Genomic DNA, 15,680 nt, shown 5'->3' on the forward strand with positions numbered 1-15,680 from the left:
CATTCGCAAAAGTTCATCCATCCATCTATCCATACATCCAAACATTCGCATTTCTAATATTAGGAAGAAGTAAGATACATAATTCATATTTTAACTTTAAACATAGAGATTTAGAAGAAAAACAGGCGCGCGCGGTTCTTGGCCTTTGCCTTGTTGCATAAAAAATAATTTACCATACATCAACATCGATTCAACTGTACTTTTTTCTTCGAATAAACCGAGAATAGCCTGGCTATTAACACAAGTATTGCGTTAAATTATTTCACCTTACTAGTATCATAAATGCGAATGTTTGGATGGATAGATGTCGGAAGGTATCTCCAGAACTGATGCATGGACCTCGCTGAAGCTTGGCATAGATGTAGAATATAGTCTGGAAGAACACATAGGCTACAAATATTTATTTTTTTAATTCCGCACCGACGAGGTCGCGGGCGACAGCTAAAGTCGAAATCGAATGTCTAATAAAGTCCTAGGTTATAGTGTTACGTTTTAGGAACACTGTAATATATAATTGTCCAATGACCTTAAAACATGTTCTGCATCCTGTATAACTGCATAACAAGAAACCGCAAAAAACGTCTATGGTATCTATCACGACCTACTTTTCAAAATACATGTTCGTTTGTTAATTTACATTTCACCATGAACATCTAAGGATTTTAGTGTTAAAATAATGTATTAAATAGACCGTGTGCTCGTATATGTATAGTTTATTATTATTATTATTATTAACATCAGAAAGAAATCAGCACCCAGATCTCAGATTCAGCTAAAACAAGCTACGCTTTAGCAACATTTAGTTTCACATTTTTTTTACATTCGTGTTTTATTGATTTGACTGTACTAGTAGTTACGAAACTATTACATGAGCGTTAAAATAGAAAAATTGGGGCCAAATTGTAGAAAATTTGACTAGCAATGTTGTAATGTAATTGTTTTCAAACATTTGGGACCAAGTAGTATTTCTGTATTTTCTGAGAATAATCCAATGCATAAACGTAATGAAAGATTTTTTTGTAATTAAAAAAAACGACTGACTCAGGCTCCAATCCCCTAATCGAGAAAGTAGCGCCATCTATTGGATTGTGAAATAAAGGTTTTTTTAACTAAATAAGCTGTTATGTTATATGAAACGCTTTTTAATTTTAGAATATACTTAAATACATGGAAAACATTTTTGATATAGTAAGATAAATTTATGGAGTTAGATTCTAGCCGCCGACAATGATATTTTCGTTATCAACGTGGAATATTGATGTTTATCATTTATTTATCACTCATCATCATCTCCCTGTCCTTATTCCACTCACATGGGGACGGCGCACAAAAAGTTTTAAACCTTAAAGTTTTGGCATAATTTTTTACGTCCGGTCAACTGCCTGTCTCCAACCTTACTTGGGAGGTATATCTAGGTTTTTTTATTACTAATAAACAAATTTAATTTTCCGGAGTTGGAAATGTTACAATTGTTTTATTATTATAAATAGAATCGACAATTACTTGCGAATTTCTGAGTTAAGTTGGGTCTAAAAGTTGTTCTATAAGTACTCAACTTTATCTATTAGTCAACTGATATAGAGATTTTCTGTTATAATAACCGAAATAAATAAAAAGTCTTCCATATCCGAAATAAATAAAATAAATAAACATTTCGAAGTATATCCAGAATTAATCCAAAGATATGAATAGATTAACATTATTTATTTTGTATTTTAAATTCTGAAACAGTATATTCACTAAAATAATACAGATCTTTATTTTATTCAGTTCATTTATTTTATTTATTTATTTTATTCAGTCAATTTAATTTATTCAGTTTTTTCTGTTGTGGTTTCTTTTTCTGGTTCACAATACATCTTGTTAAGTTTTATTATATCACTCTCGGACATTCCCTTTCTTTGACCAATTTTCGCACCCTCCTGCAACACAAAAAAAAAACATTAATAAAACTAAATAAACAAAATAAAAAACACTTAAAAAAACTAAGCGTATAAATCCATATTGCTCCATTTTTATTAAGAAAGATTGCTATTTTAAAGACTTCTAAAACGTTTTGTATTTCCAAATGTAACATAATTTTTCTAGCCATAAGACAGATAAACCTTCAAATACACAATTTTACCTGCAATGGTATGATAGTTTTGTTTCCATTCTTAGAGAACGCATTCTCCGGATAATGCATCACGCTGCCGTAGTCGTACTCAACACCGAAGTCCGTCACCGTGTCATTGTTGTACTTTGCAAAGTTGTGCTCCGTGCCTGATACACAAACAACACAGGTAATACCTGGTTTACATCATGCCAGTACAGTAAGTCAGCGGGGCTAACAATCAGCGCTGGCATACAACTGGCATAATGTAAACACTAACTGACGCCAATGGGCCAAAACAGGCCATACCACGTCAGCGCTACTGTAGTACTGTACTGCGTTGGTGATAAATGCTTACCTGATTTGATATTCTCCCATATAATCTGTACAAATTCATCTCTGTTGTAAGTACTCTGCATGTGGTAGAAGCCGAGGGTGTGCAGCATTTCGTGAACCACCGTACCGTGTTTGAAGCAGCCCTTCGCAAGGTTCAGCACTTGCTGCACCTCCTCCTCATCCTCACTTACATTCGTAAAGCCCACGTTAGAAAAGCAACCATTCGATGTACCCTGCAAGTCGACCGTCACTTTGAAAAAGGCTTCCTAACAAAATAAGTAAACTAGCCCAATCTATTATGTACAGGCCACCACTTTCCATTTTGAACGATAAAGCAATAAATTCTGTAGTTTTTTTTTACATGAATCTACGCACGAGTGCTTAAAGATTGCAAGTTTTAACATTGCCCTTCATTATGGCACAAGCTTAACAATACATGCCCCCGTTTTTCGTTTTTCTCTCTGCGATGCTTTGCTTGATCGTTCGTCAAATTCTTACACAAAAAAACAGATAACAATCTCTTGAAATCATTATTACTTGAAATTGTTTTAAAGTCCTACACAAATGAAATCCTCTAAGGTTTAAAAAAGTAACTTATTATTTCACTTTTCATAGCAATACCTTTATCAGAACAGCGTGTTCATTATTTTCTTTGGGCCTGAATTTGATACAGGATTTATTGGCGATGTCCTTCATTGCAGACTCTATCATTAGAACTTGTTCCTCGTCTGTTTAAAAAATAATAATTAGAGACTATTATTAAGTACGATTAATTATAAAACAACACGTGTGTAATTTTTTCAAACCAAAATCATCTTCTTCTATAAGATAAATGACGGTGCGGTCCGGCCATCTTTTAACGCCGTCCACGAGGCCGTTGCGGTTCATCTCCGCCATTGAAATGGCCTGCCTCTGCTGCGGCCTCAACAACATGTCGCCTTCAAAGTATTCCCCGAACTCTCCGTCCACACTCACATCTGTAAGTGCCAAAGAAGACAGGGAATAATAGAATAACTAGAAGAAATAATAGAACGAACGCTATAATAGAGCGCTCGACATTAATTTCGTATTCTATTGTACAGCCCGCTTATTAAAACATTTCATTCCTTCTTTTTGAGTGTGGGAGCCTTAGGAAGGGGATATATCCTTTTTCTGAAGACCTCCTCCTCCGTCAATTAAAGATAGGCAACGCATCTGTAAATGAGGATGTCATGGGCAGCGGTTGCTTCGCTTTTTCGACGAATTCAAATGGAATCTTGTTCCTTTGTCATCTTATAATAAAAAAAAAATCGTAATAGGAGTTACGATGTACAATATGACGCATGATTCAATATAAGTTGACAAAATATCGAAAAGAAAAAAATATATAAAATATAGATACCGTCTTCGTTAACTTCGACATCTTCGAATAAAGGCGCAGCGTAACATGATGTAATTAACACATTTAAAAAGGTTATTGTTAAAATTTTAAATACTAAACAACGGTCAACGGTAGCCATGTCAACAGGGAGCACTGCACTGCGGGCCCGGCGTTGTGGCATGACTTTATAATATGTTTGACAGTTATTCCAGACAGCGGGATACGACTGTCGATTACCTAATTAGATAAACCTGTAGCGCCTAATCTAAAACGTTTTGTATGTTCTAAATGAAGTAGTTAACACTCCTTTAGATATCGCAAGTCCCTGCTGAGCGCCAAGGTTCCCAGTACAATGACACCTTTTAGTGACAACAAATGTAACAAAGTTTACCATTTTGTTTCAGATTAGATTTTTACTGTGCTATGTTATTTATTTCATTTTGTAAATAATTCAACGTGTGTTTTATTGTTAAAGAAAGTGACATATATTTATATATTATTTTAATATGTATGTAAGCTTTTCATATTAGAATCCCGGTTCGGTAGTTTCGAATTACGTGTGTATCAGAAATTGGTAAAAGTTATTGGAATGAACTAGTCGAAAATCGAACCGGCCGTCGAATCAAAGAACTGAAATCTCACCTGTGCTATAGTCATAATTAATATTGAAATATCACATGATTTTACAGAATAATCAAGTGATTGACCATGAAACAATTAGATAGTGCATTAGATTAATATTGCAACAACGATAAAATGAACAAGTCGCCATCTTAATTTCAAAATAAAATAAATTCAACTCGTGTTAATAATGTTGTAAATATTACACAAATCGATAATAACAAGATTATCCTTGTTTACGGGAATTCCCTGCTGTAAATAATAAAAAGGAATCCCAATAAAACCTTTAGGTATTAATACTCTTTTCGAACGTAACTTTTTAATTATTGGGTAAAAAGAAAAACAAAATATTACTGTAAATAACGTGCTATATTTATATTACAAAATAATTACAAAAAGAAAACTTGACACACAAAATTTAAACTGTACATGCATGCGATTCAGATACAGTGTGATTTCATTAAACATAATGTACAATACTAACTGATGCATTAAAATACTTACAACTAAAAAAAAAACGGTACCGTGTACAACGCAAAATAGTCCATAATAATAATAAACAAAAAATAATAATAAATCCATTTCGTACATTATGGCATTTTCATTTATATAATACTGAAGTTGCTAATACAACAAAAATATGTACGCATTTCACATGAACTTGACCAAAATCCTGTGATTTCGAAACTGTAGCCAATCGGGCGACAGCTCGTAGCCATTCCACTAAACAAACCCATCACTAATTTACACATCGAATATATTGAGTAATTAATTTAGGCAGTCTTTAATATATTTCCATTTTAAACACCGAACCGTTGCAGCGCAGTATCCGTAAATCGACAACACAAATGGTAACGTCTACTAACTTAACTACACCGAAAAAATCTCCTTATATAAACAGCAAAACCAGCTATTAGTAAAGCACTGTAAAACATTCTAAATATTGGTCTAATCATTATTGCATAGGACTTCGCGTCCCTTTTCAATACAAACGAGAGCTATAAAATCGTTGCGGTTACATAAGAGCACAGTGTAATATCTCATGTCCATTGAAAATCATCAATTGTATTTCAAATGATACAATTAAATAATATTCAACTATTAATGACTTTAATGCAGGATCTTGTATATATAGGCCATTCATAAATTAGACGCTACATAAGTAGGGGAGCGGTTTGACGTCTCTATCTTATATGGTCAAATATACTCGAGGTCAAAAGAAAATAGTACAATTTTAAAATTGCAACATCCTATAACTTTGACGTCGTGTTTAGATTTTAACGTCTAAATTATGCTTATTATTAAAAATTTATTAGATCAGTGACAAGATCCTGCTTTACCATCATCATACATCTTCGCACTAAGTCGGAATGATAAAATATCCTTATATATTTACTATCATAAGAAGCATGCATATGCCCTTCATTCCGACCTGTGCAAATACAGTACTCATAAATAAAATAATTATCTAAGAATACTATCTTTTGGTATTATCTTAATGAATAATAGAACTAATGTACTCCATAGTGACACTTGTCAAAGGATTTATTCAAGAAGACAATACTGTACAGTCAGCGCCTGATAATTGTAACTTAGCAATAGCAGTAATCATGTGAAATTGATATTTTTTTACACAGAACATTTTAATCTTTGTAAACAATCTACAAATGGTTTACACTTTAAATTCAAGATAATGTTTTAAATCTGGAATAGTCTAGTTATTTGAATAGAATTTAAATTGTACTTTTATGGTATCAATTTTTTTCAACTTGTTTACTACTATTACTATTTTAAATGCTATTAGAATAAATAAATTTAAATGTTTGCCGCTGACTTTACATGTTTAAGCCTAATGCACAAACGTAGATACTCTGTTTCAAATCATGAACTAAACTTTGTAAACAAACAGGTAATTTGTATGTTACGTTTCATTTCACTATTCAATTTCTATGAAATTACCACAGAAACATATTATTATTTATTTATTTTCATAGAAAATTAGAGGAATCCTATAAGTTTAGTGTTTATGTGGTAAAAAACGATATATAGACCGATAAGGATATCTGACCCGGTAGGCATATTTCTAACTAAATTATGACAGCACACTAGCGCCACCCTGTCAATGTCAAAAAACTGTCACAAGATCCTGGTTGCACTATATCTGTCTTGTTTTTATGGCATTTTCTGTGCCTAAGTAGGTTTTATATATTTAGTGACAGAACTAACCTCGTTAGCCCAGCCAGTCACCGGGCCAGATATCTTTGTTAGACTATAGTTTTGTTTACAAAGTTCCGATGTTGATTTGGAACAGAGTATTATGTGGGATTATCTCAAAGCTTACCGCTAGCTACATTCGCCTAATATAATTGTCTATGCATAGAGGACGTCAACCAATTAAGCAACGCTCTAAACGAGTATCACAAATGTGCAGCAAACCTACTAACAATCGAAACATTATTGCTATTCCTTACCGACGAGAAATCGTCTTAAGGCAAAACAATGGTCAACTATTTTTTTTTTATTTATTTAATATTGAAGTCCAAAATTTGAGGTAACCATTTACTATTAGCACTACCAAAGAGAAAGTACTGATTTCAAACGCTTATTATAATTTTAAGACACGAATTGTGACTCACATTAAAAATATGAACGACTTATCATGGGTTTCTGAGACCAAAATCCCCGTTTAAAACATATTGCAATCACTGTTTTGTTAAAGATGGATGACGATATATTTTATACTGAGCTTTTGCTTTCAGAAACCAACGTTCAGGCCTACAAGTTTTTCAATTTTTTACATTACCCTTGTAGGGTAGCATTTCATAAGAAAAATATACCATTCTGATTATCAAAAATAAGATGCATTACAAATTTGAAAAAATACACAAAGATATTGGAATAACCGCAAATTTCAAATGTCGTTACATTTTGGAAACAAACATTATATTGTTGTTTGACAAATTTCACTACACTGGAAACTCGCCCTAACTATGAAACGATAATGAAGTGAATACCGGGACGATACAATAGTTATGTGCTACTCTTGCGCATATTAAATATCTAACCAATTATATTGACTAGTTATTGTGTTTCCATTATCAAAACACTTGTTTTAAAACACATTGTTATTAATTTAAAAAAACAGAGTAATTTTTTTAAACAAGTGTTTTGGTAATAAAATTAAATGGATTAAAATTTTAGCTTTTAATGTAGCATTATTATAATTAAATATAAAAAAAAATGGCTAAATTTTATTTATTTTCATTATTTTATATATTTTACTCAATTTAAATATGTTATAAATCGTCTACATAATAAGATAATGCGTGAATATACTAGAATATATAATAAATAATTTATAAAGATGGACCCCCGACGAGTCCGAAACTAGTCGTTGCCGTCACCAAACGATCACTTTAGCTAAGCCGTTCTTAGTTAATTTATTAATAATTTAGTTAGTAATATTCGTCCGATATTGATAAGCATTTCAAAACATTGTAACCTTTAAACTAATTGTATCTTACAAAGAAATACAATATAAAATTATTGTACTCAATAAAAATCGTTAGAACCTTTATAAAATTAAGAAATGTGAAACTTTTTTTGGCACTTTTCTTTACGAAATAATTCCATATAATAAATGCCAAAAATTAATGTTTTACGACGAAATATGACGCTAGAGTAGCAAAACGAAATCGACTAATATGTTTAGTGAATTTATTATAATGCGTTTCAAATAAAAATGTGCATGAACACCATATTATGACGTCATAATCTAAATCAAAAAGTCACTTAAATGACTTTTTTGACATTTTTTAGTCAAAATCTGTACTTTTCTATAGATTTTTAATGGACCAGTCATTGAATGTGCACCTTTTTATTTAAAACGTTATACATATTTAATACTCGAGGAGATATCGATGCCCTTAAGCTGCTAATCCTAACTTTGAAATAACTTTCACTAATTCGATGTATTGTTAAGTTAAACAACTTCATGTTAATATAAAACGCGATACATGTAATATTGACAAGTCACAGTGCCTCAATTTTGTGGTATATAGTCTTAAAAAAATATAAAATATTTAAAGATTCAAATAAACCAGTACCTCATTTGACTTTACAAATACAATACTATTTTTCACTTTATTTTAAAAAAAACACCGTAAAAAAAGAAAAAAAAATGTTATAAACTAAGTTTAGAGACACTGTGATTTAGACAAAATAGTATAAAGGCTAATATGAATTCTAACAGAGCTAGCGGTGAATGTTTTACTGTACTAAGTCACGAACTGATATGTTAAGACAGTAACTTTCAAGTTATTTGCAATTTGTAAGTGTTGTCTGGAACACCGATCGATACTACAATTCGTCAGTTTATAAACTTACTAGGAAATTATAAATTGAAATCATTAGTGTCATTGCTTAACAATTTATATACCATATTCAAATGTTCGATTATCAAATGCGATATTTATTCTCAGAATTGTTTTTAATTTTACAAACTATCACATGTTTAGTTAATTTATAAACTGACGACGTTCACATTTAATCGGTGACAATTATATTTTATCTGCAGTACGATTTGGATCCTGCCACATCACATACACCCTTCGGACCGATCACAGTTGACAATTAGCGTCATATATTCACAAACACTAAATATATATAATTAGGCCATTTTAGGACAGATAATCACAATACATTATGTAAGTTAATACAATTCCTTGCGTGTACATTGTTCTCACATCATCACTGATGTCATTCAATCTTCTTATATTCTTTGGATTAATGTATACCTGGAAACAAGCAACAATACTTTTTAACATGGAACCCTGGATAATAAAAATAAAATACACTTATAAAGATATCAATTAAAGAGAAAAAAATAGTTCTTGGCTAATGGGATGCCCAGCTGATGCTGCCTCAAGCTTATCATTGAAGGCCGCGCTGGTTTTCACCCTTCCCGTAGTTACTCTAACAAGGTGCAGATAATTTAATACCAATAAATGTTAAGATTTTAGCCGTTTCAATCTTCTATCTAAACAATTAATAAAATTAGATTGTATGTATGTTTCGTATAGCATGAACATATTTTAAAAAAAATTGTCTGTCAGTCTGTAGCTCTTGTATGCGGGAGTTAGAACTTAGGCTATTCTTTTTTTAATTCTAGTTTTGTTAGTCTTTGTATAAAAGGAATCAGGCTCACCTTTTATAGTATAATTACTTATGCAGCAGTCTGCGCTGTGGCGTTGGCGTTAGCAGTGGCGTTGGCGTTAGCTGTGGCGTTGGCGTTAGCGGTGGTGGGTGGCGATGGCTGGGAGGCGTTTCGTGCGCGGCCGCCGCGTGGCTTGATGCTCTCCGACACCTGCCACATCGCCTCCTCGCTCAGGACGTCGTCAAACCCATTGAACATCGCCTGGATGCGCTCGTTCTTCTTGAACTTGTACTGTCTGTTACACAAAAAAACACAATAATTCATTGGTATGGTTTTTTTAAGTGCATTCTTCGTTACTTTTTATTGTCGTCAACACATAATGTCACGATCGAGGGGCTCGGAGCCTAACCAAATTAGGGGTAAATATGGCCTATATTCAGGCTGGCCCAGGTAAATTGTATCGCATATTTTCCCCCTACTTTTAAATAAATCAAAAGCTAAAAACCTTAGACTTAAGTTCCTAAATACAATATAAATAATACTAACTCTTTGTGAAACCTTTTCATGCTCTCCATGACTTGATACTGCTGCCATCTCTTGGTGAAATTGATGCTGCCGTTAGGCAACAGGTCGGGGTTGCCGATGTGCACGAATGTCAGATCTTGTAGAACTAAACCACTGTAAAAAAATTACAACACATACAGTAGAAGTTAACAATTAGTAGAAACAAAATGTGAATAAGATTTGAAAAAATGGGGAATACATTATGTGCGGTTTACATTATGCGAGTACAGCAGGACAGTAGCGTCAATTTTTATATTAGGTCAGTCGTATAGCAGCAATGACGTCTTTTTTGTCTATCTGGAAATCTTCGTAAGATACCCTGCCTCTTAGGGGAAAGACAGGGTTATGTGAAATTCCTACTGTCTATAACCAACGCAACCAAATCTAAAATAGAACGCACCGGGACCAGTGCTGATGTCCTACTGTACTGGCATAATGTAAACCTGGCTTTAACCAGAAGTACCGCAGTGACGATAGTGTACTGACATGTAGGGTATACAGGGAGGCTGTGTCTCTGCGAGCGCGGTGCGGTAGGCGCTGAAGGATCGCGAGGAGTCGATGAGGGCGCAGTGGTCGTGCAGGGCGTCGGAGATGGCGCGCGGCCAGCCCAGCCGGCGCACGGGCGGAGAATCCAGCGCCGACACCAGCGCCAGGTACGAATTGAAGTTGTTCATCTTGCGCAGCGCCTTCATCACCTTCAGGAACTTGCTCGCGTACTTCTCGCGCTCGCGACCCTCCTCCTGTGACATTTAGATATAAATCTAGAAATACTAAGCTGATAATACAACGAAAATACCAAATTGTTTATTTCTTATCTTTAAATCTATTGGATCAGCGAACATCTGTTTTGGATTACTAATTGCTTGATTCTTCCTTTGATTTCTAATACTAAATATACAGAAAGGGCGTCCCTTAATAGTCGTTAAACGTTGCATAATTAACCGTCGAAGCAGTTATATTTTACCTATCGTACTCAAAGGTTTTTTTTATCCCTAAATCCTCCTCTGGTGACATGTGGTGAGGTTTTAGACTAGACACTATACGTAAAATAATTTTTATCGTTAAGTGCATAGTAATCATCAGTTAGAACACATATACATAATATTTTAGGCCCCCTTCCCCTTTGTGAGTTACAGAGTTACAGACCTGTTCGAGTATCCTGGAGCGCGCCCAGTAGCTCATCTTGTTGAAGTGCTCCGTGAAGCGAGTGAGGTTGGGCGAGCTCTCCTCGGACTGGTCGCGCGGCCAGGACAGCACCTCCGCGGCGGAGATGCGCACGAAGAGTGCGGCGTCCAGCAGCGTCATCTGCTCCGCCACCTCGCCCGCCTTGAAGTCCAGCAGCGTGTCGCGCCGCAACGACACCGACCCGTAGCACGGCGTCTCGTACTCGTACCGGTTGTTCGTCTGCAAAGTACGCATCACACTTTTATGTTCTTGTGTACTAGCAACGACCCAAAGATTCGCCTTCGTCACAAGTTGACAAATTTATTATCGTATAAATACAATTTTTCTTGACCATTTAATAGAAATATAAAAGCCTAATAGATCATCAGCTAATTAAAGAGTTTTAAATGGGTGAATTTTGGATGAAAATTTAATTACCTGTTGAAAATGTAATTGTTTCTGTTTGTCGACGAGTATCTGTCGCAGCGCCTTCGCGATCGGCAGCTCCTCGGCGTCCACCAGCCAGTAGATGAACTCCATTATCTCTTGCATCAGTGGACGATCCAGATCGGCCATACTAAAATTAATTGGTAATTTTCTAGTTACGATATACTAGCTGTCGCCCGCGACTCCGTCCGCGCAGAATTAAAAAAACGTAAAAAGTAGCTAATGTGTTCTATCCAGACTATGTTCTACATCTATGCAAAATTTCTTCAAGATCCGTTGAGCCATTTCGAAGATACCTTTATACAAACATCCATCCATCCATCTAAACATCTGCATTTATAATATTAGTATGATTTCTTATGGATGTATGAGGTACAAGGTTTAACAAATTGCGTTTTTCTATTTCATCGATTCAATCGTATCATTACAACTATTATTATAGTATATAACATAATAAGTAAGTGTTAACTGACGTAAGATCAGCTACGATCCTTGTGAGCAGACCGAGGGTGGAGCGCAGATCGTGTGTGCGCGCGCGCAGGTGATGAGCGCGCCGCACGAGCCGCGCGATCAGCGCACGCGGCGCCACCCACGTGCGGTACGTCGCCAGGAACGCCTCCTGGTACGCGAAGTCTGCGCACACACATACGTCACAACACACATATAATAACATATTTATACTGCAATTCAATGGAAATGAGCAACTATAATAAATCTATCTAAATTTTATCTATATAAGCCTGTCATCACAGACTTATTAAAATCAGACTAAATAGAAAATAAATGATATTGTCAATCTGTGGAATATTATAATTTCTTATTTCCATTGAATTCGAATTTAAATGCCAAATACAAGCTAAAAATCAATTCATTTATATTAAAACAATTACAAATTTTCATGCAAACGCTGTTATTAATGAATAATTAAAAAAAACATATCAAATGTTCAGTTCATGCTCGGTATGAAGTGCAAGGCGAGGCATTATTACCACAAGTGTGAGAAAAAAAGCTATGTTTGGTTGTTAAATTAAACAGCAAAGTGCTTAGAAAACCAAAATCCCAGCAACATTTGTAAAGCTTTAATAATATTAGTAACAACCAGCTTTTTCAGTCCCAAGTCATACAATGAGCCAACCGAACCACTTACGCTCGTCCGTTTCTGTAAAGTGAAAGCATGAAAGTTACAATGTTAGATGCAAGATTCTCATTATATGTTAAACCATATGACTGGAAAATATAACATGTATTGTATACTATTAGTATACATCTTTTCAAATATCTCGGCGGCTCAAGATCATCTGCGCGCTACACAATGCACTTTTCCCGTATCCTTTTAAGCCTCGCTACGCAATGTTGAGAGCCGCTAAGATATTTGGAAACTATTTCAAAAGGAGAAAGACAATGAAATTTTCGTAACACATGCCTAAATGGTTACTATATTGTATTCATTTAAGAAGACATACTATCTCAACTCCATTCATGCTAATGTTATTTACTTTGAAAAATGCAGAATCTAGAAGTAGATTTATTTATACACAAGTAGGTAAGATTAACCAAAATCGAATTAACACTTTCAAATTATAAAAACAATTACAACTCTACCAATAAATACAAATTTTCGGTATTTTTTTTCTGATTTTGAAAAACTATTACATAGTGTACAGTACAAAAAACAAATAACCCAGTAATACTAGGAAATTACACACTACTTTGTTAATTATTTTTGAGTAAAAAATTTACTTTTGCATAATACGACGATCCCTTGTATTAGTAGAGACTAACAATTGACCAATTACATCCAGTGTACCAATGTCATATTTGTCATAAAGGGCGCTATTGAGAGGTCATAATTTAGTTTAACTTTTGCCCACAGGGTCACATTTTCTACATAAAATTAGTGTGACAACTATGACATTGGTGTAGTCACAATGTTGTAGTGTGTGTAAGAAAATATACCTTTGGTAGCCTTGGTGGCGAGCACGATGAGTGCGTCTGGATGTCCACCGCGCACCTCGGGTCCGTCCTTGTCGCGGTCGCGTAGCAACAGCCACTGGCTGACGTCACTCTGCAGGATGATGTCCTCCGCCCCGCCCTCCGCCACGCCCTCCGCACCGCCCGCCCCGCCCTCCGCGCTGTCCGCACTCCCCGCACTCCCCGCACTGACAGCGCTTCTCTGGTGTAACAAATTCAATTGAATGAATCACACATTTCCTAGTTTCAACCATTTTCAAAGTCGATAAGTCGTCCTTAGTGTAGATTTAGTATTGGAAATCTACAATTCGGGTGTGGTCAATTTACGAATCTGTATGCATCAGGTAGTCAAGTTTTTAGGCAGTTAATTTTAAGTGACAAGAAACAACGCCTCATTTATAACAATGATAAGTCTTGTCTTAGGTGACTTATTTGTAACAAACCTGGGAGGGCACCGGTGAGGGCGTGGGCACGGGCGCCTGAACTATCGTCTCCAGCTCATCCTCCAGCGGGAACTTGCCCGGTGTATTCGAACTCATATATAGTTCCTCAGAACTCTGGGAATTAAAAAAAAAAACATATATGTCAAAAGTGTACAGTTATGACTAATACTATTGCAAATGTCTAAAGCGATGCTAGAAAATTTCAAAGTAGTTGTCAATAAATTAAGTTACCACATTATTAATGAAAGAATCGTCTGTAGAACTATTGTGTGAGGAGGGACGCGGAGAAGCTGGCGGCAGCAGCTCGTTGCTTGATGTCACTGGGATCTGGAATTGGTACACTCAATAACTGACACACTCACAGTTGTTTAAGGGACTGAAAGTCCACAGTAAGCGGCTGTTGAAGTAACCTTAAGTGAATAACGTTAAACGCTCGTAGTAACAAAAGTAGAGTTTACATTTCAAGTTACAGATAATGTATAAAATTAAGGTTGATTTTTATCATACTCATTTTGTTATATGACAAACATAAATGACAAATCCTCTATTTTAAGATAGGTTTATAAACTCGAAAGTATATCAAGATTACAATGAAGAAAAATCTGATTTATCTATAGAGTTTTTTAGACGATAAGTGTTACCTGTTTGTTTTTGTTCATCTTGGGTGGCAGAGCTGGAGGCTCCGGTGGCACGGGGCTCGTGCCCGCTGACTTACGCACCATACTCTCATCAGAACCACTATCAAAACAAATTTATAAATATTACATTTGTCTATATATATTTAATTGCAGTTGACAATATCGTATTATTTTACCTTAGCGCAGGTGTGCCGAAGTGCTGCAAGGTGAAGGACTGAGCAATGGAGCACTGCACCTGCTTGTGACGCTGTACACTGATAGCGCCGCCTGCACTGTGCTGTGCACTGAAATAGTATACATTTTGTATAGTTTTGTATGCAATAATATACTCTTGGTAGATATGCGTTTTTATGGCATATTAATGGTAAACTAACAGTAAAGGAAATAAAAGTGCTAGAGTGCAACAAATAGTATCGACTATCTAGACTTTCTTATCCAAAGGTAACAAAGCTCTAAGTCAACTCAACTTTCTTTATCACTTTATTCCCGATTATTTTACAACACTTCTTGATGAAAACTTTGCTTTCAAAAAAAAATCAATCAAGTATCTTAAAAGGTTAATATAAAAGACATACCTGGCCAAGTTATAAGTGTGAATGGAGTGACGGAACATGTCAGAGGGCGCAGCGACGCTGTTGGGCGGGTGGCTGCAGTTCCCGAACATCTCCATGTAAGCCATGACTGCGTACACCACAATATTATTATACAAAACTGAATCTCAAGTGCGAGACTCGACTGTACTATTAGTGGAAACGACGTAAACTATGAACAAGAAGCGAGCGTGTGCCGCTCCAACAAATTAACAATCAGCAAGGGCGAATGATCGTAATGAAGCGCTAAGTACAGTCAGCCGCAAAAACTATAGGCAATCATAAAAATATGAACTGAA

General features: G+C 35.2%; 2 protein-coding genes across 7 annotated transcripts in view; both read right to left on the minus strand.

Moving 5' to 3' along the window:
• Positions 1-1,811: 1,811 nt before the first annotated feature.
• Positions 1,812-4,052, minus strand: LOC106720421 (seminal metalloprotease 1). Its single transcript, XM_014515119.2, has 6 exons — positions 3,810-4,052; positions 3,235-3,405; positions 3,050-3,156; positions 2,451-2,661; positions 2,126-2,262; positions 1,812-1,922 (listed from the first exon to the last, which is right to left on the minus strand). Exons 1-6 carry the CDS (start codon positions 3,967-3,969, stop codon positions 1,812-1,814), a joined length of 897 nt encoding a protein of 298 aa, XP_014370605.2. The 5' UTR covers positions 3,970-4,052.
• A 4,563-nt stretch (positions 4,053-8,615) lies between these two features.
• Positions 8,616-15,680, minus strand: part of LOC106720420 (guanine nucleotide-releasing factor 2) — a 41,278-nt gene continuing 34,213 nt past the window's right edge. For 5 of the 6 annotated variants that reach the window (XM_045686424.1, XM_045686420.1, XM_045686423.1 and 2 more), the window contains 14 exons: positions 15,367-15,472; positions 14,968-15,075; positions 14,795-14,891; positions 14,385-14,480; positions 14,154-14,267; positions 13,696-13,912; positions 12,887-12,898; positions 12,213-12,372; positions 11,731-11,869; positions 11,275-11,532; positions 10,615-10,868; positions 10,111-10,242; positions 9,616-9,859; positions 8,616-9,205 (listed from right to left, as the gene is read on the minus strand). In XM_045686424.1, the coding sequence (XP_045542380.1) occupies positions 9,634-9,859; positions 10,111-10,242; positions 10,615-10,868; positions 11,275-11,532; positions 11,731-11,869; positions 12,213-12,372; positions 12,887-12,898; positions 13,696-13,912; positions 14,154-14,267; positions 14,385-14,480; positions 14,795-14,891; positions 14,968-15,075; positions 15,367-15,472 (1,919 nt within the window). In that variant the 3' untranslated portion in view covers positions 8,616-9,205; positions 9,616-9,633. The remainder of the gene's footprint in view (positions 9,206-9,615; positions 9,860-10,110; positions 10,243-10,614; positions 10,869-11,274; positions 11,533-11,730; positions 11,870-12,212; positions 12,373-12,886; positions 12,899-13,695; positions 13,913-14,153; positions 14,268-14,384; positions 14,481-14,794; positions 14,892-14,967; positions 15,076-15,366; positions 15,473-15,680) is intronic. The other variant, XM_045686421.1, reaches the window with a different exon arrangement.

This window comes from Papilio machaon, chromosome 3 (genome assembly GCF_912999745.1).
Source record: "Papilio machaon chromosome 3, ilPapMach1.1, whole genome shotgun sequence".
In the NCBI taxonomy this organism is placed as follows: Eukaryota; Metazoa; Arthropoda; class Insecta; order Lepidoptera; family Papilionidae; genus Papilio; species Papilio machaon.